General features: G+C 42.6%; 1 protein-coding gene across 11 annotated transcripts in view; it reads right to left on the reverse strand.

Annotated features, from left to right (window-relative positions):
• The window catches only part of LOC137360749 (fibrocystin-like), a 604,145-nt gene that overhangs the window by 210,700 nt on the left and 367,541 nt on the right, over positions 1-25,904 (reverse strand). For all 11 annotated transcript variants that reach the window (XM_068026018.1, XM_068026015.1, XM_068026020.1 and 8 more), the window contains 4 exons: positions 18,799-19,048; positions 15,360-15,537; positions 5,782-5,977; positions 214-306 (listed from right to left, as the gene is read on the reverse strand). In XM_068026018.1, coding sequence (XP_067882119.1) covers positions 214-306; positions 5,782-5,977; positions 15,360-15,537; positions 18,799-19,048 — 717 coding nt within the window. The remainder of the gene's footprint in view (positions 1-213; positions 307-5,781; positions 5,978-15,359; positions 15,538-18,798; positions 19,049-25,904) is intronic.

Genomic DNA, 25,904 nt, shown 5'->3' on the forward strand with positions numbered 1-25,904 from the left:
AAAATCCATTTATTCTCAGGATGTGGACAATACTGGCAAAGCCATATTTATTGCCCACCCGGAGCTACTCACAAATAACGGGACTTCTCCTAGTATTGGTGATGGTGCCCCCACAATGATAAGCTTTTTAAAATATCATTATTTTGATTTCTTTCAGTGAAGTTAGTGAATTAGTACAAGTTACAGTTCAGTACTAAAGTACACGTTACATACCCGGGACAGTAGGAACAGAAGGTGGATTTGCTGTGGTTGGTTCAACAATTTCTTCTGCTCTAAAAGCCACATTGATTCTTCCTACTCCTGCAACTGAGAAAAAAAACACCAAGATACTTTTGAGTCCAGAAATAAGCAAAGTAGAAAATGCCTGAGCACCAATTAGTCACCACATGAGCAATTTTCAGATTTTGGAGGGATAGTATTGACAAAATGGTGATGAGTCCAGTCCAGGATTAATCCACCCCAGCATGTTGGTAAAAGAATTCTGTTTTCGCCAGTTCCAATTCTGTTTCAACAAGCTATACATGAATCTTTACTTGGTTTGAGGAGGGTGGAATGTGAAAATGTAGGGAGGGAAAGGTTGTACAGTAAGAACACCTCATGCTTGCAGCCACCTGGGATCACAATTTCAGTACAGGAATGCACATCTCATACTATAACCATCACCAGTGCTACATGTGATTTTTGTACCCATCGTCTTTGGTGAGCTTCAGACTTTGGCACAAGCTAAGCTTGAAGCTTTTCGAAATCACTGAAATTGTCTAACTAAAGAAAACACAAGTTCAGACTTTGCAGCATTCAGCAAGTGCTGCACTCTGCTCCTTAAACCTCAGTTGTCTAAACTGGAAAAGCCACACTTCTGCTTTCTTTAAGAAATTGTACAGTGACAATGGAAGTGTTTCCTCAGTCGAATGGGACTGAGGCAATGGGTGTAGTAAAACAAAAAAAATTGTAAATAAAATGATCTTAAATTATTTTCTAAAAAAACAATGTTCATCACAGAGGCGGGATAATAATCACTGTTCCCAAAGATATTTCCAGTAGTCAAAGAAAACAGCTAAGCAGAAAATTCAAATACCAAGTATTTACATTTCATAAAAGTAAGCATTTGATTGACAATGATATTTCTATCTGGCAGTAAATCCTTATTGAAAGTAGAGGGTAAAACTGCACTTATTGTGCTTTGGTCAGTATATATCACCATGATACAGCTTTGCAGAATCATTCGTAGCAAGTCAGGACAACCTTATAACAGAGCAGGATGCTTTGCAGAAAGCAGTAACTAATATGAATTTATTGTGATTAATTAAGAATCAATGCCTTTCTATTGACTTCCTTCCACACACCACAGTTGTCCTGAAATCTTCTGTAATCATAAAGTAAAAGGTCAAAAGTAAAATGACCTCCGACAGAATGTACAATCTGAACATCCTCTGAGCACAAGCAGCTGCTGGACCCCTACCGCCAGCTGAAAGTGTTAAAAATCTGCTTATGAATAAAAAAAAACTGAATCTGTCAGTGTGGGGAGCCCAGTCCCATTTCCCATACAGAATTATTGCTCCCAGTGCAGCTGCAATTTTGTGTTTCCATTGTAAGTGGGTTCCTCCCCTTAGCCAGCCCCCTACAAGTGTTCTTTGTTACGATGGAGTCAAGCGATTATACGGTTTCCCGCTAGAGTAACGTACCCAGCTGCCTAACTCCTGACACACGAACAACAGGCCCTGCGTCTGCAAGACGGGAGTTTAACATGCCAAACCTTTTTCATAAGTCAAGTGGGAACAAATGATGCTTTATGAGGCTGCTGACAAGGCAGTCCACCCTCCCTTTGATGTGGCGACTGCTTGCTGTCTTTAACAGCTTTTCTTTTGAGCCTTAATAGTCATCCCTTTTTCGATATGCTCCATGCTCATTATCCTTGCCCCATTTCAGGTCTTTTGATTGAAAGCTGGCTCAACAGTTACCAGGAGGCCAATAAGAAAAAGTGGCTCCATGTTGTCAGGCCTACAAGAAAGGCCTTTCTTGTGTGGTGGCCTAAATCTGGACCAAAGTCAACAGAGATGCCTTGTTCTTTGAGGCAGATAGGGGCCTAAGCGTGAAATTATCAATTTGGCTCTAACCACAGACTGTGAAGTCAGCAGATGAAGGCTGGATCCACAGCTATAATCACATGGTTCTCCAAAGCCTCAATGGTACTTCTGTGAGAAACATTATTTAAAGATAAATGTCTAGTTTATTTTTAAAATCTGATTCAAAATGGAATGATCTAACCCTAATAACAAGTGGAAGTACATTCCTTGTTTAAATAAGTATGGCATAGTGTAAAAGTTATGACACATACGGGTGTATGCATCTAAGCGAGAACAAGTTGTCTTCATTTTTCCCCCTGTCTATAGCCTGCCTAATTGTTAGCCAATATAATATATATAAATTCTAAATATACTTTTCTATCTTAATTTATTTTCTTCTGTTATACCTGCATCAAAATTATAGACTTATATTAATACTAAGGATTTGTCCAATACCTCTTTAATCATTCAGTCTGTATTTATATCAAATGAGAATTGCCTGGTAGTTCTTTCAGCAAATAGAATTAAAAGCATTATAAGGGAGAGGTTAATTTCAGGTGCATGCTGCATACTAGCAAACTCTGAAAAATGAAGTTGTGTATAATCTGGGGAGAAAAATCATGGCACTAATTTTATAACTGAATATTTGTTCCAGTGGTGTCGCTTTATTGCAATATTTACTTACCTTGGAACAGCTTATTTGTCTGAATTATTTCATAGACTCATGCATGATGAGAAAAGTGCAAACCACAGTGATTGATAGTTTTCCAGCTAATTCACCTCTCTAAATTTTAAAACTATTTAGAAAAGTGAACCCAGGGGCATTTTTCATTTAAAAAATTCTTCAGGATTAATGATCTCCCAATTTCTTTTTCAGTTCCTGCATCCATTTGTATAAGTATTGAATGTCTATTACTGTAAACTACCCTCTCTTGTAGTGTTGAGGGATGTTGGTTTTTCAATGTACTGTGTCATGGCTTATTCGGTTGCTGGTTTTAGATTGACTGTTCCCCATAATGCAAGTCCCTGAAATGTACCGAGATGTCTGGGAGGCGAAGACAAAGAGCAGGGGCAGGCCACAAGAGGTCATCATATCTCTTTTTCTTCCAGGAAATGTTATCTCACACATGTGAACTTAAAAAGAGGGAAAAATAATTTAAAGTACTTTCTTGGCAGCTGTGGCCTTTCAGCGTGCAGTTTGATAATGCCATAATATTGCTTGTAAAATGTGAGAAAACACTGTGAAGGGAACCAAAAGCAGAAGATAGTAAAGCTTTGTTCAAATAGGCATTTTCCTAAACAGCTATGGAATAAATGCTATTTTCTATCTGTGGCAAAAATGTGTTTTGCAGTACTTTGGACAACATTATATTATTCCAAATGTAAATAAAAAGCTCTCTCTCTCTAGCCGCACTGCTGCTTGACTCAAGCAAGGCAAACAAGAAATGAAGAATAGAGGGCATTTACTAACTAATTTAAAAATGGGAAATTCTACAAAGGCCATTCTGAACCACTGTCCCAATATATCAATGGAAAATGCTTGGTTTATGTTTAAAAGATTTTTTGATCTATCCCAGATTAGATACATGTACCAAATAAATCTGTTTAATCATTTACTCTGCAGCTGTATCAAGGTTAAAAGGGAGTTATTGTCATTCTCTGCACCTGTATTTCATTAAAAGTGTTATTGTCATCCTCTCTGAGGAGATGTTCTTTATGATAGGACTTAAAACAGTCTCCATATCCATGTCCATTGCAGCTCCAAACTAACTGTAATTAAAATGTTTTAAATATAGCGACATGCTGTGCAATGTTACAGCTGTTTAGCAGCACTGTCAAAATAATACCTATCTCCAGCAACGTGACGGGACTTATGTGCCACAGAGCTGTGCACCACAAGGGTCAGAAAACATGTTTATTCCTGTGCATCAAGCACAATTCAATGACCAATGTGTATTGTTTGCCATGCTGCATAGCCCCTGGTGCTGTGGCATCTAAAAGAACACGTAGACAATGTGCAGGTGTTACATCATTGCTTTTATCTTGTACGTAAAAAGAACAGAACCCTATCTTGGGAAATGAGCATATTGAATAGTGCTATCCTCGTTTATTTTTTCTTAGTTTCTTAATTTCATAAAACTGTGCCAGGAGGCTATTTAGTTATTTCTCCAGGGATACCAGAACAGTACTCGTTAGGTGTAAAAGCACATCAGAAATATTTTTAAATGCCTATTTCAATATTTACCTACAGACTCATAAATCTTCATCCTATCTATGAATAACATACACTGTTAATAACCTTGGGCAAAGATTAGCTGACAGTGCAAGGTTTACTGCTACACAGTGAAAGTTGTAATGGAAAAATATTTATTAACTAATTGATAAACTAGCAAAGAGTACAATTATTCTAATCCATGATTATGGGGTAGAATTTATAATGTGGGAGTTCAGAAAAGGAGTTTCCTGCAACATATTGGGAATTTAGGAGTGGAGGGTTACACTCCTTGCATGATTTTCTGTCCGTGGAGCCCTAGTTCACACATTCACCCCACCATCTTCTCATCTATACAATAAATGCAACTTGAAAATTAGGGAAACTATGCTTTAAATGTAGCGTTAGTGACATATGCAAATTATAGCTTATCCATATAATCACAATTAGCGTATCCAGTATACCAGCAAAATATAACACAATTAGATGCAAATCCCATTCATTGTCAGTGGGAGGAAAATTGACCCAAATGCTTTTAAACTATTTTTGAAAATGGGTATAGTTTATATTGATACATTTTTATTCTTTCTACTCCTGAAATTTTAACTTGATATGCAAGCAAAACACAATCACTTTAGGTAATAGACACCTGCCGTGTATCCTCTCCGTTCATTGCTATTTTTGTAATCGTGACACTTTTGCAGCTGTTAGTACGTAACTTTGTGAAAACATTGCTTACGGAATTCTGTGGGATGGTGTCACACTGCAGTGTCACACCAAGCAACGAGTCACGGACTAATAGGAAACCAGATTCATTCTCCACAGACTGAGTTACTGATCTTAAATTCCTGTCAGAAGTAGGGATGAGCAAAAGCTAGATACTTCCGAACAGGGATGGTGAATTGTAGGGAGAAGACACCTCCTACAGGCCATATCAAGAGCAGAATTGGCAATTGTCTGACAGTAGGTCTTCTGACTTCCTGTCTGAACTGATGTGTAATATAGTATCACAGAGAAACTGAGAAAAGGAAAATATAGAAAATAATTTACAAAGAAGTTCTTTTAAGAAAAAAATTAATAAAGGATTAGATATTTACTTCAATAGACACAATTAGAAATGTCTTATATCAGCTAGAATGCTGGGACAGTTTGAGGCCCAGAATGCTTCATGACTGAGGTCAATATTAACGGGAAGTGAATTTTTATTTGGTTCCTTTCTCTCCCAGTCTCCAGTTTCCCCTCGTTCAACCTTGACTTTTCTCATCCACCCAAAGCAGAACACGCTCCTACTATTTTTATGAGGAACAACTACCAAAACATGCTCAAAGAGGAAAAGAACGTACTTTAATTTTCTACTGCTCAAATGATAAATTACCCTTAACTTTATGACTCTTAGCTATTAAAGTACTATTTGGGGCAACTGCTTTTTTGATATCATTATGTTTTCCATACAATGAAGAACAAGAAATCATAATACTTCAAATACTGTATACTTACTACACTTACCCAGATATGTGATTGTCCTACTACTGCTGTTAAAGAACCAATCACAAGCACTGTCATTGCCTGGTGAAGGAAGAGACTGAAGTGATTGTCCTCTAATTTTTCCACAATTTACTGTCACACTGAGAGAAAGGGGAAGGTTTTGATGTTCTATAAGGAGATAGTTTCCAGGACTGAAGTTGTCAAAGGTTGCTGAATACTGAAATATGTTTAGAAAAATACAGCATACATGTAAGCAAAAACATGCATATAGTAAAATGCAAATTTTAAACTCTAAAAAGCATTGTCATATTATTTACTAAACAATCTTTAGATTAACAACTATAAAGATTTTCTACTAAACATTGGAAAGCAAAATTTCCTGTATTATGTATTCTCTAACCTTACATTCGGACCCCCAGTCAAAATAATTTTCCTGAGCAAGAATAATAGTCCAACTTATGCTAATATTTAAAGCTCTGCTGGTATCACTTGCTACAAGTATCATCCATCATATCTTCAATCTCATTCAGGTACATACTAAGATCAGCATTTTGTATTGGAACAAGGAATGTATTTTGACTTTCGGATGAGCTGGTCGGCCACCCATTCCGGCAGCAAAGAGGCCTCAGCCTCATCATGATCTGGTAGGTGAGATACATTGCGCCAAACAGGTGTCCCAATGCAGGTCGCCAGATTGAAGCCTCAAAATCAGGCTGGTACAATGACCTACAAGGTAAGTTGTGGGGTTGAGGGTGTTGCAATCACTGAAGGTTGTGGTCCCAAGGTGACAGATTATTCCCGTGGGCTCCAGAGGAGCACTCTTGCACCTCCAGGGCCCATAACAATAATTTAATGCTTACATTTGGTCGACCCCTTCAATTCCATCACCCATTGAACCAGTTGGAACCTACACACATTCCAACAGATTCTGACCAAAAAATAGCAATCGTGGTCCTATTTATGTCATAGGAACCTGGGTGCACTGATGTTATTGATGGTGGAAACTAGTCTAGTTTAGAAAAAAGCCTATCTGGTATCGTTGGTGAGAACAATCCATCACTATACAAACACAAAGATAGCCCAAATATCTCTGACACTGGGCTGAATTTTCACTTTGCGAGTGGGAAACAGGAGCCAGGATTGTTTCTGGGTCCCGAACCTGCCCCCAAGGGTGGGGGGGGGGGGCGGGTAGGGGGAGAACACGGTAATTCTTTGGAATTTTGCCCGGGGTGCTCCCTTAATTGGCATGGAGATAGGTTCCCTGTCCAATTAGGGGCGGTGGGTTGGCTTGCAAAGTGGGTGGCCTTCAAGCATCAGAGGAGTACCTAGCTGCAGTAAATGGGAAGTAACTGAGAGGGTGCTTCAACAAGAAGTTGCCTTCTCAGCCATTTCTTTAAAAATGTAATTTAAAAAATAGAGAAAGCAGTCAGGTTACCACTATGCGCGAGTGGGGTGGGGAGAGGTGTGGGGGCCGCCCCTCTACCAGGTGGACTTTGGCTGCATGCCCACGCAGGCAGGCAGACAGGGCCTGTAGGCCTGCCTGGAATACTGGCACCCCAACCTGCCGCTGGCTGCCCAGCTCCAAGCAGTTGAATAACCCCCTATCATGTCAGGAAACTGGAGACCAACTGGAAAATCCCAGTCGGCCTTCTTGATCCCTGTTTAACAAAGCTGTTAATGAGCTTAATTGCCTGTCCATCTCCTGAGGTTGGGGGCCTTGCTGGGCCCCAAACACACATTAGCCATCAGGAACATGGTCAAGAAACCAACACGCCGGCCGGCCTTGTAATTTCCAGGACCCAGCCACCTCTGTTTCTGACCTCGTCAGGGCCCAAAAATCCTGCCCATTGTGTCTGCCGATTAGCACAAAAATGTTAAATGTCTGATTTACAACATTAGGTTTATTTTATTTCTGTGGTTATAGAAAGAAATTGTAGTCAGAGGTTTTCCTCCAAAACCATTTCTGATAAAGACACTGTGGCCTGCTTTAAAAATCAACATTCAGAAAAAGTGGGATCAATGCATCATGAAAAAAGATTGTCCAGATTATAATTCATTCCAGTTTGTTGTGGAATTAAAGAAAGATTTAACAAAGCAACTTTCTCTTGATTAGCTAACCTCTTTTGTTCTACATACAGCAAGAGTACTGCTTCTTTTGGCCAATGTTCAGTTTTCATAGTTCCTAAAATTGTAGGGTTTTCTTTAAAGCCAACACTTTAAACTGATCCTCTAGTCGTGTGTCCCATGTGCACATAACTCATAACAACATTTTCAAACAAACATTGGTATGTTTTCATTAGGGACTAAACAACTCTGAGCTCCTTTCAGCCTCTACAGCCTGAAGACTTTAAAAACAATGAAATACTAACAGTGTGTTTTTATTCTGGGCAACTTGGCCCTTTGAGGACAAAAGCGTGTCTTTCTCAACTTGATTCATTTCTCAGAGCTACCTGGGATTTTAGTGAAAGATGGGATCTGTGGGACACTAGTCTATGACATGGACCAGTCCACCCCTTAATCAGAAGGGATTACAGTAGGTGGGGAAGAAAGTGACAAAAGTCCCAGGATACATTCTTCCCCATTCATACTTACTGTCAACCCAGTGAAACATTTAATTAAAAGAGCAATAGCAAGCAATTACCTTGAGAGAAAAAAAACTCTGCACATCACATCCCATAACCAACAAGCCTTTGTCAATTGATTGTGGTATGGATGCATGAGGAAATTCCCACCTCTTCTTCCTCCACAGTTCTCATTGATTGTAATTGTGCAAAGTTAAACTACAATGTAGGGAAATTGTCAGGTTTACTAAAAAATAGTACAAACTCTGGACAAAAGAAAAGGACCATTGCTCTGAAACATAGCAGAACCCTACTCAGCAATTTCTCACTGAATGTCTGCCTTTGCATAAGGTTATGTCAACCTCAATATATATTGCAAAGTATGAAAATCATTCACATGATTCTGTCAAACACGTTGTTTCGAAAGAAAGCAGAGTAATTTGCTCAAGAGCAAATCAAGAAGCATTTGAAATAAAAGTTTACTGAAAAGAGGAACCTAGGAGTTGTAGGAGCCTTGATCCTGAGACAACCTTGGGTTCACCCCGTTGGTGTCAAGCACCTAGATTCTACAACACAATGAAACCTAAAGAAGTCATTAGAGAAGAACAGAAAATCAAATTCCAAGGACAATGGAAGGGTGGATTTTCAACGTTTGCTCAAAATGGGCGTGCATTTGGCAGAGCAGCTGTGCTACCCAATCGAAACCAGCATCAGGCAGCACAAACCAGTTTTAGGTTCGGGCATTGAATGCAGCCGGTAAGATGTACGCACCAAATGTGCATTCTGCTGCAGCTCACCATTTGTGGGAAGGCAGGAAATCATCCTGCTCCTATGCTGAGCTGGCCTCACTAAAATAAAAGAAAAAAAAGGTTTGGGACTCTTTTGTGCAGCGGACACTAGCGGTGCCTTTAAGCCGCCCACTGCCTGGTACAAACAATCGGAGTGTGCACTGTGCACATTCCGCCCATTTATATTCAGATACAACTGAGTTCCTACGATGGCAAAGAAGCCAGATTTCAGCCATTTAAATGAAAATTGCTTCAAGCGGAGCTCAAGATTCCAACCAGCCAGCAAGACTCCCCCACAATTTTCCAGGGGAATGACAGAAGGGCAGCAGTTTCAATCTGCCCCATTGTCATACATATTTGGATTCAATTTGAATCAATTAATTTTTGCAGCACTTGTTTCTTAAAATGTGTCTTTTAAAATGTATGCAGCCATTTTCAGTATACTTCCCTCCCTTAGGGCACTGACCAGCTTCCATCCCTGGATGGTGGCTTAGTACTAACAAATATATGTATAATATGCATAAAATTATCTATCCTTATAAGATCCCTAACCAGTGCTCGTGTACTCTAGCATAAAAAGAAAGAATTGACATTTAACAGCCCCAGCATGTCCAAAACTGCTTCATAGCCTTTGTGCTGGTAGGCTTTACTTGACGGCAAGAATCCTGCTGGGAACCCACAATACATATATAATGAGCCAGGAAAATGGATTGGGGCTGGGATTGACATGGAAGGGTGGGTAGAAGTGCCACCTCACTGGAACTCCACCCTGAAATGGAGAATCTCCTCTTGCCCCTAATTTATTTCATCTAATTATAAACATCATAAATGATTCACAATGATCTTCTTGTAGAAAGGTACTAAGAAACATTTGATAGCGTGGTGGTAAACATATGCCTATTCTCCAGAAGGGGTGAAATGCCTGTATTTACTAATTTTAGCAAAAAAAAAGACCAAAGCAAAAATGTACAATATATTGATGTTTAATCACACCCATCTTTTGGCTAAAACGAACAAAAGTACACATTTCACCTTTTGCAGTCTAAAAGAAGAATACATTTCATCAGTGGCCCCAATGCTTAATAGTAGGAAAACCTCATCATTGCTTTCCTGAAGGTGCAACTTTTCGGACCTGTTAAAATCCAGTGGAGCCTGAAGATAAAAATACGCCCTCTCCCATTTTCAGGCACAGTGTGGGGAGGGACGTCATGATTCACAATTGCCGTTGAGACAGACAGCACGCAAACTTCATGTTGTCTCCTCTTTTGCCTGATTATAGCATTCACCAAGCACGGACCATGCAGTTGGCTAGCTCAGCAGGGGGCCTAGCAGCGTTTGTGGCTAGCATATGCTTCAGCGAGCCTCCAACTCTGAAAGGCAGCATGCCCCTCTTAAAGGGGACTCATTACAAGGAAGCTGTTGCTGTCTGCCAGAAGTGGAATTGGCTGCAAGTGGAAGCCCAAAACATGGAGCACTAGGGAAGCAAGAGGATTCCCACATTCACAGATGCGGTGCTGCAGGCCTTCATGATGGGGATTAACAGGAAGATAGAGACCATGTTTCCACAGCGGGGTTGGGGGTGCGGTGTCAGGAGGCCCTCAAGGAAAACCCTCCAAACAGATTGGGAACAGACGACAAGGGAGGTCAACTCTCAAAGTCTAGCCCCAAGGACATGGTAGCAATGCCACAAGAGGTTCAATGATCTCATGCAGGTGGTCAAGGTCAGTGAATACATTTTCAAACGATATCTCCTACACAGTACACCACCAGCCTCTCAAGCTACTTAATGCAGCACAGCATCAACACTCACCCAGGCCTAACATCCAGATGTTCCACCTCACCTTTACACATATTCCAATGATACCCGCCTGACACCCACCTCTTGCAGCCTCCACATACCTCCAGCTATTCAACTATGACAGGAACATCAACTAAATACAGTGCAACACAATTACTGACATTCTTCTGTCTCTCCTACAGGACAAGGTGGCTCACAATCGTAGGGAGATGAGCAGAACCGGTGGGGGACAAGAACACTTGTATCACCTAAGTGCTACAGAGGAGATGGTGCACCACATCATGGGGCCGGCTATGAAAGAGCCTGTTGCATCCAACATTGCTGAGAACATTGAGGATGATGGTATGTCCCTGCTTTATGCCCCTTCTCAAATCTCACCTCACCCTCATTCTGCTATCTGGCAAGCTGCTGATAGTGTAACCATGAAATCCTTTTTTCCATCCTACACCACTTCCCTCACCCGCACTCTCCCTTTCTGATTTTCTGCTTTCAGATACCCAAGAACTGCCACCTGCCTTGCTGCAGGAGCCTCAGGAGGAAGGGCGAGATCAACAGCACAGCACTGCTGAAGAAGAACTTGATCAGACACTCGCAGCCACGAGCTCAGACATTGGCATTATGCACACCTTAGAAGCTAGTACAGAGTTGGGATCTGTATGTGGTGAGTCACCGGGCATGAGTGGGCTGCAGCCATTCCATGGGGAAAGGATAGTTCATGTGTCAGCTGACTGGAAGGCGAGGTTCTGCTACAGGGGATTTAATGAGGTGGCCTACAGCAGAATGTTAATGAGCATGCACACAGAGGTGCCTGGTGCATTGGCAGGCTGCCAAACAGCCTCCTGTCACTGTCAAGGAGCATGGATGAGTCCAATTGCTGCAGTGGAAGTTCATGAGCTTCATGCTTGGTGCCACGCAGGCTCAGACTGATGCCATCGTGGTTGATGATCTCAGTGCACAAAAGAGCATGCACGCAGCAGTCCAGCAATCTGTCCTCCAACAGATAACTAGGACTAGTGAGCTTCCACCCCATGAGAGTGGCAGTGGCTCCGTGTACAAACCCGCTGTCCTCTCTCAGGATGACAGAATTGATGCTCCCACCACTGCAATTGCACCAGTGCCCTTGCTGGTGCCTCTCATCCAGTGAGCTCAGACTGTTGCCACTCATGTTGAGGTGGTGCAGTCCAAAGCCAGGCCCTCAAGAGAAGTTTAAAGTCATCCTGCCAGGCCATCTTCAGTCTTCCCCAGTGGAATGCTGCCCAGTGAAAGTCAGCAGCCTTCCAGCAGTCATGCTGCAGCCATTGGGGTAGCACTGCACAGGAGCACTAGGACAGGCAAAGCCACCCCCCACAAGAGGGACACAAAGGGAATGCACAAGGATGAGAAGTTCACTCATGTTTGTTTAATTGGATGTGTTGGATAAAGATGTTATGGAAAGATTTTTGTTGGTATCTTTTATTGCAGGGTCTTAGCCAAGAGTACGCTATATTGGGGCATCCCAGATAGATGGGAAGTTGGGGAATAATGGTCATGGTGAAGGATGATATCCTAAGGGAAGTGGCGTCTGCGTAGGCTCTCCCAGACAGCCCATCTGGAGCAAAGGAGTACCAGATGCGTCCTCCTCTTCCAGAGGTGGCCTCCAGATGCCTGGAGGCGATGGCTGCACCCTCATAATAGCGATGCTGAGGAGCAGACAGCATACCACCATAAACTTTGATACATGCTCTGGACAGTATAGTACGGCTCCTCCAGTGTGGTCCAGGCAGTAAAACCATTGCTTATGAACACCAATGGTCTATTCCACAATGTTTCTGCAAGCTACATGGCTCCTTTTTGTACGCCCATTGTCCTCACATCGGGTGGTGGGAAGCCTGTCAGTCATGTGTAGAGGAGGTATCCATTGTCTCCGAACAGCCAGCCTCTGGTTCTTCATGGTGGCCTGAAGACAGCGGGAATGGCAGACTGCATCAGGGTGAAGGCATCATGGCTGCAGCCAAGAAAGCGGGCATTAACCGACATGATGGCTTGTGCATGGTCGCACAACAACCACACATTAATGGAGTGGAACCTTTTCCGGTTCCTGTAACTCATCCCATTGGCATGTGCGGCCCACAGAGACATGTGCATACAATTGATGTCTCCCTGCACCATTGAGAATCCCATTATCCAGGCAAATCCACATGCCCACTATCCTCCTTCCTAGAGGACGTAGAACATCTCTCAGAAGCAGTGATGGATGGCGTACTAGGGGATATTCACTGTGGCCTACTCCCACACGGAAGACGTTTAAAGCGACAATGACCTTGATGGACACTAGCAGAACTGTCCTCACCCAGCTGTGAGGCTGCAGGTCCTGTTGAAAGAGGTAGCACAGGTCTGTGACCACCTCCTTGTTGAATTTGAGGCTCCTCAGGCATTGCTTCTGGCTGAGGTGGAGGTAGAAGTGCTCCCTGAAAACCTCTGGTTGGTAGGGCCTTCTGCAGATAAACCTCATCTCCTCCCTCTGCATTGAGCTTTCCCTCTCTGTAGCCTCCATTTATCTGTCTCTGATTGGCCAGCAGCCAGTAGCTCTTGAAGGTGGGATCCTGGGCCCTTTAAAGTCTTTGCATTGAATCAAAAAGACCAGAGGATCGCTCCGGGGTGGGGTTCCCCTGCCTTTTTGGCCCGGCATCGGGATCCCGCCTCTAACACAAAATCCAATCCTTGGTGTGGACAGGTGACCAAATCCTTTGCCCACCTTGAATAAGTACACCAAGTCACCAACACACCTCAAAAAAAAAATCCACAATGCTTCCACAAACATTGCTTGAGCAGAAATAAGTCAAAAGCACCCCAAGTTGAATGGCTGTCCTTTAAATAGCACTAGTGAGGAGGTGGGCATCCCTCATGCAGCTTATTGCATGTTCAGCTGGGAGTGATTAGCACAGGCATTCACTGCGTGGCCCAAGTTACAAACCATGCGTCAAACCAGCTGGAGCGGTCACAATCTGAGCATTCTTGATGTTTCTGGCACATGCACAGCATGCCCACCCTTTGAATGGGGCACCGTGCAGGCTGCAGCAGAAACAGCCAGAAGCACTGCAAACACATTTTTCATTTCAAGGTTTCTGTAGCAAAAGCACTACTGAAGCTTTGAAGCCTAATTTTGTGGCCCCAGAATCTGAACATTAAACAGAAGGTCAGTAACCTGCATTTGAGTGTCACTGGGGAACAATAACCACTTATCACCTTATTTCTTTTGTAGGGATCAAGTTAGGTTTGGAACACACTAAAGAAAAAAACAGTTAAAAGCCTAGTCCTCATTTCAAGTTCCAACTCATAACTAAGTGTTATGACCAACTGCTCAAGACAAAGACCCCAATCAAAATATATGATTCTGATTGTGGTGGGAGAAACGCACTGTTGATTCAGTCCTGCTCCTTCACAGATTGCCTAACATTTCATTTTTAATTTTCCAAATTAAAGAAAGACCCAGCCAAATTGTACCATCTTTTAACCCCCGAATGAGGCTAACCAAACCAGGTGTCTTTAGATCAACAAATTAACTGATCAATTAGAAAAACTAAATTCTTAAACACTACTAAGATATAAACAACATTTAAAATAGAAAAAAATAGTGTCCTTGCAGATTTACACTCCTGCCAAAGTGAAATCTTCCAATGTGGAACAGTCCAAGGCTTCTTGAAGATCTCACAGCCATCGATGGGGGGAGAAAAAAGGTTCTTCAACAGTTGAACAATCATAGTCTATTTCAGCAGTTGAAGTGATGCTTTTCTTCTCCAATGATGAATTCAAGAATTAACAACTTGCAAACTCTTTTTAATGAATCAATTTGGCTTTAGAATTTTTGAGGGATAAAAGATTGGCACGGTGTAACTTCCTTTCCTTTGGTTTAAATTATCAGAGATCTCTGTTCCGTTCATGCTAATCCAGCTGTCTGTCTGTGTCTGTTAACTGTGTCTCAAAAGCCAGTTTTTCAGCTAGTTTCAAACGTCAATTGGCAACATTGTATCTTGTGTCCTTGTTCTCCGAATGACTATATCCCACGGCAATGAGAATGCACATTTGAAGCTGGCTGTATCCCACAGCAACGAGAATGCATTCTTTGACTCAGTCCCTGGAGCTTGCTGCCTTAAAGCAGTATTGATCCTTTTCCAGCCTTAAAGGTACACTGCATACTTCCCAGAAAAAAAAACTACAGGATCATAACATAAGGAACATCATCAGATAGATTTACGTCTTTGTCACCTGGGCAATAATCTGGCAGAGCAGATCAAGGGCATGAAAAACATAAAGAATCTATAAAGGAAGGAGGAACCATTCTACCAGATCACTGCCAATGCAGTGAAGAAGAAAATCCACCCATATCCCATTCACTGTTCCATAAATGCAGTTAAGGATCTTTGTTGAAGAAAGAAACAGGTGCTAAAATCATGTTCTTATACTATTTCTTACCTGAAGTTTACTGCTGAATAGAGGATTATTGAATACTATTGTGTAGGTCTCCATATCCAACAACAATGCCATCCAGCCGTACAAATTTGATAACGTATCATCAACATAATTCACTGTAGTTGACTGGTTTTTGCTGTTAGTTAATGTCATCTTATACTGGTGTTTCAGTGCCTTTACTCTGTTCATAAATATAAAAAAAATTTAATTTTTCCCAGACTCTCTCACCCACACAATTATTTTCTATCATTTACCATTTCCATGCTTTGCAAAATAATTTAAAAATGCAATTAAGATACTTTTTTCCCTGTGCTTTTGGCATCTCACCATCCATTCTGGAGCTGGTCCCACATCATCAAATATTAGAATCTGACTGTCTAACATCATGGAATTTTTATTTCAAGCTAATTGAAGCACAGGACATTGTTTTAACCTCGCCGCATCACTGAAGTAATCAGGTCAAACCTATGCTTTTCTATTTAAAAAAATGCAACACCAGCCACTCCAATCATTTAATGAATTATTAGCTTATCAGTACTGTAAAAGAATTCAGTTGAGATCATTTCTTTTTAATTCATTCTTGATAGGTTGGCATTGTTGGCAGTTAATCACTTATTGTTCATCCCTAGATTCCCTGAGATGGTGATGCTTGGTCTTCTTCTTAAACCAATGCAGTCTGTGTGAGGTGAAATGGTTTCGTACAGGAGAATGGCTTGCTTGGCCACTTCAGGAGCAGCTGGTCTGGGACTGGAGTTATATATGGGCCAGATCATCCCATAAAGATGGCAGATTTTTTTCCCAAAAGGACATCAGTGAACCAGTTGGATTTGTGTGACAATTTGACAGCTGCAGAGTCACCTTCACTGATATCCAGATTTTTAAAATTGAACTCAAATTCTCAAACTGTGATGGTGAGGTTTGAACTTACATTCTCTTGAAAATTCATCAAGGCGTTTGGATTACTAGGTCAGTAAAATAACTACCACACTACTGTATCATGTTGTGGAATTGCATAATCTCGCATACACATTGGGTATTCTTAAATAAGAATAGCTCCTGTATTTACTAAACACAGCTGCACACTTCATTTGGATCCCCTGCAAGACATTCTCCATTATCTACCGACATTAATAGCTGTCCAACTGTTGCAACAGCTTGAAGAGTGACATTGATCACCTCTTGAAACTTCTCAACGAGTGAATGGAGCATAAAACAGAGGAACCTCAACTCCGTGAGAAAAACTTTTTAAAAAGGACCATCCTCAGATTCAGCCCCAGGAAAGAGAATGGGAAATCTGATTTGATAGCATGATGGTTAGAATCTTCCATGGCCTCTTTTCGTGCCCCCCTCCTCCCCCACCAGAGGCGCTGGGATCAGCAAGTCACACCTACGGCCACAGGCCACCCTCTGGTGGAGTTTCCCCTCCACAGGGGTGGCCTGGCTGTTGTGGCCACAGAGTTTTTTTTTAAATGAAAAGCTCTTCAAAGGGTGCCTCAAGATGGACATGCCCTTGTGGTCTCCCTCCTACAGTGACAGCGCCCACCTCTGCAAGTGGGGCTGTCGTCCTTCCAAGGCTGCAGGCCCTCTGATTGGAGGCGGCCAATTAGGAGGTCAACTCCTATAAGATCTGCAGCAGGCACGCAGCTGGCAAGTGCAGGGTTGCAACCCACAAATGGTCCCGGCCCATGATTATTTTTAAAAGCCATAAGATCCCGCCCGACGTGTGCTTGCCACTAGCTGAAAAGGAAAATAGCTGAATTGAGGGTCAACCGCTCCTCATTCAACTCTGAAGACAAAGCACTTGAAACAAACAACTACTAACATTTGAATGGCCACTCAAACGTTCTCACACTCTATAATATTTCACATCTGCTGGTATTTTATAAATGACACAAGCAAAAAAAAATTACCTCTCAGCAAAGTGTAACACAAGCCATGCCAAATGATCCCATAGCTTACATTGCAGCAGAGTTTTGCTGTTAACTATTGACAGTATAAAATTCTACAAGCAAGTTGCATTGAATTAAAACTCCAACTACAATCACCATGTTGGTCCATATGACTTGGGTACTGAACTTTGTATACAGAAACATCCAAATCAGCTAATGCTGCAGTTTTCATGCTTCATTTTACATGAACATTGCATGACAATATTCTGTCAGTATGCTGTTATGAAAGAAAATACACAGTTGTTGCACAGCTGATAAATTGGTGCATTTGAATAATTAAAAGTATTTTTTAATTGTGTAACTATTATGTAGGTTGTCAAGAGGATAAAAATTTAGATTTCTTTCAACTGTTGATTTCTTTAACATTTTTAATCATTGATTTATGATGTGGAGATTACTTGGAAGAGAATGGTATGAATGAAATCTTAGATCCTCGTACATCCGCTTGGTGTCATGGTGATAACTATAACAAACATGAAGACTTGAACCAAAACGTAACAACAACCAGATTATGAGGAGACATCAAAGATTTCCAGCAGTTTAAAAAAAAACTGTCATTTGTTTTAATCATTTTAAATGGCTAGAAGGTATTTTTTTAAAATAGTATTCTTGGGACAGCTTTTCCAAATGTACTCCTGGTATTGAGCTTCCTCAACCAGGAATGCATGGCATGAAATCACAGGCATGTCTCGATGATATACTACCCATTAAAAAGAATGGGCAAAAAATCATGGGAGCATGCCGATGATTTTTTGATATGTGCTTCTGTCGAATGAGGTTCAGCACTAGTAGCACACATTGAGAAAATAAGCCTTCATGTGCTCTTTATTTTGTCCACCATGCCTTTAATTTAAGATTGAAATAAGTAAAATGGCAGCAATTTATTTTGAACTTGATATTACAGTCATATGCTTGACGGAAGTCGAAGCAGTGCCAATAGAAATGGTGCTTTGTGAACAAATTTCTCCCCCCAGGTATTGTTTCTATCCACTTATCCCAAGACGATAAGCAGCAGTTTAGGCTTCAAGGCTTTTTTGAGAGACATTAGTGTCAGTACCAAAATCTGATACAGGTTGGATATGGCAATAAATGCTTCATGCCAGTGGACTAAAAACACCAACTGAAACAAATGCTGGCACCAAACCATAATTACAGCAATTGTGTTCTAAGTGGGAGCCTTAGCTTCCAAAATGACGAATAAGTGACTACAGTTACCCCTGCATAACTGTCTTAACATCCAACCGTTCAAAAATAGGTTCCAATTGCTGTAGACATGCCCTTCTGTTTCTTGTATTAAGTAAATGATCTGCAAATGCATCTATTGTATTTCATAAAACAGTAAAAATTGAGAGTTTCTTAAGGCTCTAAAATGAATGTCAGCTTGCCTCCACTATGACAGCTGCTTGCTTTAGCAGGTAAAAAGTTGCAATATTCCTGTACCCAAGATCAAATCTATGTGCTTTGCTACTCCTTCCCACATCTCCCATACTTACAGACCAACCGACGTGCGGTGAACTGAGATGTTCATTTTACAGACACTGCCACCAACCATTAGCTGACTGAAGTTAGCATGTTCCTGGCAAGATGCAGGGAGCGTGCCTATGGTAGGAAGAACCCAGTTTCCTTCCGTTTCAGACAGCGATCCATCCAGATCCATGAGTACGGCAGCATGTGGGAATGGGAAAGCAACCCGATTGGGTGAATTTATGAAAAAGAGCTGTTGAACTTTGACGGTGAATCCACCTGAAAAAAAGTCAACGTTCAAACATGACTAAAATTGCATCACTATTACGATACAGAGAAGCTAATAAATAGATGCAGATATTTCACTATCAATCACTATGAGCAGAGGATGCCTTACTTGAAGGGAGCGCGTGTCAGAGACAGAGCTACAACATTGTAGTCCTGATTTACCAGCCTGCAATTTTTTTATTCATTCATAGGATGTGGGCATCGCTGGCTAGGTCAGCATTTGTTGCCCATCCCTAAGTGCCCTTGAGAAGGCGATGGTGAGCTACCTTCAACAAAATTCTCAGCCAGACAGACCTGGTCATCTGCCTGCAGTGCTAATTCAGTCTCCTCTGGGGGAGCTGGTTTGATCATGGCCTGATCCACTACACATTCAGGGAACCCGCAGGGGTCCGTCTCCTGCCGCTGCCCTGTCTCTCTGACCTCCTGCTGTCTTTCTTTCACTACTGGGGGGGATACCACCTTCACCCCGCGCCAGATCATTACCTAGGAGCAGGTCAACCCCGGCCACAGGCAAACGAGGGACAATCCCTACGGTCACCGGTCCTGAAACTAGGTCGCACTCCAGGTGCACCTGGTGTACATATAAAGGCATACACTGCCCTCCAATACCATTCACCACCATTTTGGTGTTCACTGCACTCTCTGGGGAAAAGGTCAGGCCTTTTCCCAATAAAAGGGATGTGCCCCCTGCACTTGCAGAAGTGGGCTTCCTGGGTCTCACTTTTACTGCAGTTAAAGCCACAGCTTGTTCTGCTGTGCTTTCCATCAGGGTCCTGTCTGCACTGAGCAGTTGTTCCCTGATTAACCCTACCTGATTTCCCTTTAGTTTCCAGCAGTCAGCTTTTAAATGCCCTGCTTTATTACAATGGAAGCACACAGGTCTCCGGGTCCCAGTCTTGCTCACAGCACCTTCCTTTTTGGCTGGAGGAGGGCCCCCTGTGTCTCCTGCTTTCCCTTCTCTCCCAGGACTGCCTGGGTGGAGATCACCTTCCCACCTTTTCAGATTTGTGGTGGTGATTAGGAAAGATTCTCCCATGGGAAACCGACTTATAAATGAAAGCAAACTCATCAGCCATAACGTCCACTTCCCGGGCTCTCTGAACCCGCTACTCCTCTGCATGGGTCTTTATGGAGAGTGGGAGAGTGTGTTTAAATTCCTCTAACAGAATTACTTCCCTGAGATTCTCATAGCTGAGATGTACTTTAAGAGCCCTCAGCCACTGGTCAAAAACCAGCTGTTTATTTCTTTCAAACTCCAGATAAGTTTGATTAGCTTGCTTCTTGAGGGTTCTAAACTTTTGGCGATAGGCTTAGGGTACTAATTCATATGCCCCAAGGATAGCACTTTTTGTCAGTTTATTATTTAATGAACTCTCATCTAGCATTTTCCAGTTGGCTTGCTTTGCAATAAGAGAGACCAGGTCTCAGCTGGCCATTTTAGCAGCCTTGCCAGTTTCTCAAAGGACACAAAAAATTGTTCTATATCCTCCTCATTGAATCTTGAAATTAGTCAAGCTAGTTTTAACAATTCTGTACGCAGCCCTGAATTATGCTCCTCCATATTAGCTATGCTTTCACTGGGGTTACTCGGTCACCCCCTGGTTAACTCAAGCTGCTTCAGCTCTCTTTCTTTTCATTCTTTCTGGAATATTCTTTCTCTCTCTCTCTTCTCATTCTCTCGTTCCTTTTCGTGTCTTTGCTTTTCTTCACATTCCTTCTGGAACGCTCTCTATTTCTCCCTCTCTCTTTCCTCAAATTCAAGTTTCCTCTGTTCCAGTTATATCTTTGCTAGCAGCACCCTCTCTGGATCTACTTCTAACACTGCTTCTGCTTCTTCAGATTCAAGGGAAAAATGGTTGGCCACTAGCCTTAGGAGTTCAGACTTCCTAGCCTTGCCACGTACAGTGATCCCACACTGCTCAGCTATTTTCCTCAACTCCTCCATAAACAGTGCTTTTAACTTATCCCAAGTTACTTCACCCTGGCTTGGGGAGGTACTAGTTTCAGTTGCAGTTAGTATTCAAGCACACACTAGCACAAGAAAACCTGTATTGAAATCTTGCTCTTTTTTGATTGGGAACAATTTGGCTTCCCACTTCCAATTTCCCTCATTTGTCTGTGGGTAAAATCCCAGATTGTAGCACCCAAATTTCTGTTACGACCAGGTAAGAAAGGTGCCTAGGGTTCACTTTCCGCCTTCACCTGGTCTTACTTTAACAGGGTTTAATTTTAAACACACAGTGTTTTTAGCTCCCCCTTGGTGAATCCTTGTTCACCACTGGGCGGCACAGTGGCGCAGTGGTTAGCACTGCAGCCTCGCAGCTCCAGGGAACCGGGTTCAATTCTGGGTACTGCCTGTGCGGAGTTTGCAAGTTCTCCCTGTGACCGCGTGGGTTTTCGCCGGGTGCTCCTGTTTCCTCCCACAGCCAAAGACTTGCCGGTGATAGGTAAATTGGCCATTGTAAATTGACCCGAGTGTAGGTAGGTGGTAGGGAATATGGGATTACTGTAGGGTTAGTATAAATGGGTGGTTGTTGGTCGGCACAGACTCGGTGGGCCGAAGGGCTGTATTTCAGTGCTGTATCTCTAAAAAAAAATACTTTCCAAATATAAGGCAAAGAAACCAGCACAAACAGGCTTTCTTAGGTTTAAAGAAGAAAAGTTGAACTCTAATTCGGTTAATGCCTACGCATACACGATGCGCCCATGCTAGCGTACATACGTGATACACACGTGCAGATCTAGACAGAAAGGAAACAAGAAAACAAATGGAAAAGTTTGAGGCAATATCTGAGGAGGTTTTTTGTGTTATGGTTCTTTGAGCTCACTGTAGTGTCCTTTATTGTAGGTAGATTTTGCTTTACGTTGGGGCCCAGTATTCTTCTTAAACCTTGTTTGCTGTAGAAGATTTTTCTATCTTGGGGTTCAAGTGTCTTCAGTGGATTTGGAGTTCCGTGAGAAAGAAATGGGAGCAAGCAGACAGGAGAGGCTGTGGCAAGTCAGCCAGGAGAGATCTTCTCAGTCCAGGAACATTCTGCATTCTGCCCAAACTGTTTGTACAAATTCAAAAAACTCAGATTGCCCAGCATGTTAATCATGTGACTAGCTAGTTTGAGCATGTCTGTTTGTGTATTCGGCCATCTTAGCAGTCAAACTGGAATGCGAGCTCCCTGACCTTCAACGTCTGGTGATCAAAAGTCCTTTGTGGGTTGAATGTGTCAGGGAATGGTCCTTTGTCCTTTCCAAGCACTGTCTGTTAATATGCACATGTCTTTCCAGCCAAGATCTAGCAATTAGTTTTAAAGCAAGTCCTTTCTTCACTTCAACAACAGTTTGAAATTTAATGTTCATGTGGTGAAATTAATATGCCTCATGCTTGGCAGGGAGGGACCTGCATGTCAATGGTCATTGCCTGGCACTTGTGTGGCACTAATGTTACTTGCCATTTATCAGCCCAAGCCTATATGTTGTCCAAGTCTGACTGCATATGGGCACTAACTGCTTCAGTATCTGAGGAGTTGCAATTTGTGCTGAATGCTATGCAATTATCACTGAACATCTCCACTTCTGACCTTATGATGGAGGGGAGGTCATTGATGAAGCAGCTGAAGATGGTTGGGCCGAGGACACTACCCTGAGGGACTCCTGCAGTGATGTCCTGGGGCTGAGATAATTGGCCTCCAACAACCACAACCATCTTCCTTTGTGCTAGGTATGACCCCAACCAGTGGCGAGTCCCCTCCCCCCCACTGAGTCCCATTGTCTCCAGTTTTTCTAGGACTCCTTGATGATCAAATGCTGCCTTGATGTCAAGGGCAGTCACTCTCACCTCACCTCTGGAATTCAGCTCTTTTGTTCATGTTTGGACCAAGGCTGTAACAAGGTATGATGCTGAGTGAACCTGGGGAATTTCCTGCAAGCATTACACTGCGAATGAAGGATCACATTATTACACCTTCTCTTGTATATATTTCCTATATCATGTCAACAGTGACAAGTCCTGCTGTTATATATTGTTACACTATCTGTAAATTGCTAGGAGCTAATTGTTATGTGTAAATATTCCAGGGGCCCCACATTCACAGCTGCACTGGAGAATCATTTGATGTGTAACAGGAAACCAGCCTACAGCAGTCCTATATGAGGCAGCTTGGAAGCTGAATGATTCAACAAAGAGCTCCAGCCTTTCCAAGTCTAAATTGTGATTATTTCCAACATAGGTGAACCAGAAAACAACCGGGAGACATAATACCTGCATTCCTCAAAGAGAAAAGACCTAAATTAGCTGGAAACTTATTTACAATCTGGTCCTGAAACCTAGGCCCTGCTATTTACAGGGAGCCAGAGAAAGTGCGCATGTGCATGTGTTTGCAGGGGTTGTTGTGGGGGAGAAAACATGAAAATGCCAGGAATGTGGAGATCCTGCCATATGTAACAGTGGGACCTAATCATTTTTTAACTTCATTTCCCACCCAATAGCCGGCCAGATTGACAGGAAAACCTGCAGGAGATCGCAGCCAGGCACCATTGAGGACATTCACCAGCAAGTTTCTGAGGTGGCATGGAAGGGTGGTTGGTCTAGCAACTAGGAAAGAGAGCACTTACCTGCTGGATCCGGCTGCTCCCACCACCTTTAGCTCTCAGGTTTCCTGAGCCAAGGGAAACCTGCTAACCAGCGTTAAATTTAAATGGCTGCCAAAATATTGGGAACAAAGCCTAATTACATATTATAAATTCATAGTCATGCCTCTCCAAAGGGGGTTACTCAGACACCCCTAAACCTGCCATGGATAGAACGGAAGCAGATGCATTCATGGCAGTTTGGGGTCTAGTTTCACAAATTTGCAAATTTAATCACCTCCCACCAACCATCTCCATCCCGTCGTAGGAGGGGTTAAAATTTCATCCATCATCTTCGAAGTTAGAGATACAAGATCTCCAAGCACACTACAAAATTAAAATATAATCTAAAGCACAGAAGCTGTGAAAAAATTTAGAAATTAAGTGATATTTATAATAATTAACTCCATTGTTGCTCTGTCAATATTTATATATAAATACAATCCATTTTTTTGAAAATTGGTAACATTTGCATTATTCGAGTGATTGTATAATAATATAAGCCTCTTCCTTCAACCTCGGGAGCTGTCGTCAAACCCAACTCGGAGCTATGAAAAAAAACCTTTTTTATGGATGTGGAAAAGTGGGACAGTCACCCATTCCCGAAGGGTTGCATCCTTGATTGTTAAGTGCAATATGTATGGAAATTACAGAGGCTCTGGCCACAATCTTCCAATCCTCCTTGGATATGGGATGGTGGTGCCAGAGGGACAGAGGACTGCAAATGTTACACCCATATTCAAAAAAGGGGAAGAGGGCTAAACCTGGTAACTACAGGACAAGTTGAGAAGACTGTAAAAAAAGCATATGGGATATATAGCTTTATAAATAGAAGCATCCCAAACAGTGTAGGGGCGAGAACACAGCCCTGTTTCACGACACTCAGGATAGGAAAGGGGTCTGATGAGGTGCCGCTATGCTGAATTGTGCCTTTCATATTGTCATGGAATGAGGTGATGATACTTAGTAGCTTTGGTGGACATCCGATCGTTGCTAGTAGTCTGAAGAGACCACGTCTGCTGACGAGGTCAAAGGCTTTGGTGAGATCAATGAAAGCAACGTAGAGGGGCATCTGTTGTTCACGGCATTTCTCCTGTAGCTGGCGAAGGGAGAACAGCATGTCAATGGTGGATTTCTCTGCTCGAAAGCCACACTGTGCCTCAGGGTAGACGCGCTCAGCCAGCTTCTGGAGCCTGTTTAAAGCGACTCGAGCGAAGACTTTACCCACTATGCTGAGTAGGGAAATTCTATGATAGTTGTTGCAGTCACCACGGTCACCCTTGTTCTTATAGAGGGTGATGATATTGGCATCGCGCATGTCCTGTGGTACTGCTCCCTCGTCCCAGCACAGGCAAAGCAGTTCGTACAGTGCTGAAAGTATAGCAGGCTTGGCACTCTTGATTATTTCAGGGGTAATGCCGTCCTTCCCAGGGGCTTTTCCGCTGGCTAGAGAATCAATGACATCACTGAGTTCTGATTTTGATGGCTGTACGTCCAGCTCATCCATGACTGGCAGAGACTGGGCTGCATTGAGGGCAGTCTTAGTGACAACATTTTCCCTGGAGTACAGTTCTAGGTAGTGCTCAACCCAGCGGTCCATTTGCTTGTGGTGGTCAATGATTGTGTCCCCTGATTTAGATTTGAGGGGGGCGATCTTCTTGATGGTTGGCCCAAAAGCTCTCTTAATGCCATCATACATTCCTCTGATGTTTCCGGTGTCTGAGACCAGCTGAATATGACTGCATAGGTGTTGCCAGTAGTCATTTGCGCAGCGCCTGGCTGTTCTTTGTGCAGCGCTTCTGGCTGCTTTAAGTGCTACGGATGTTAACTTGCTGGGGGCTTTCTTGTCGTTCAGCAGTGCAATGCGCTTAGCGGCTATGGCAGGTTCCAGCTCTTCAAATTGAGATTGAAACCAGTCTGCATTTCGCTTCACACGTTTGCCATAGGTGGTCACTGCTAAGTCATAGATGGCATCTCTGATGTGGGCCCACTTCGTCTCTGCATCCCCTGTAGGAGTGTTTTGGAGGGCTTTTTCAAGTGAATTTAGAAACTTATGTACCACCTGTGGATGAGAAATTCTACTAGTGTTGATGCGCGGGCGGCCCTTCTGCTTGGAGTGATGCAGCTTCTTTGGTTTGAGTCTAATCTTGCTGCACACCAGGGAGTAGTCGGTGTCGCAGTCCGCACTGTGGAAGCTACGTGTGATTTGAACGCTGCTCTCACATGC

Source organism: Heterodontus francisci, chromosome 3, assembly GCF_036365525.1.
Source record: "Heterodontus francisci isolate sHetFra1 chromosome 3, sHetFra1.hap1, whole genome shotgun sequence".
NCBI classification, from domain to species: domain Eukaryota; kingdom Metazoa; phylum Chordata; class Chondrichthyes; order Heterodontiformes; family Heterodontidae; genus Heterodontus; species Heterodontus francisci.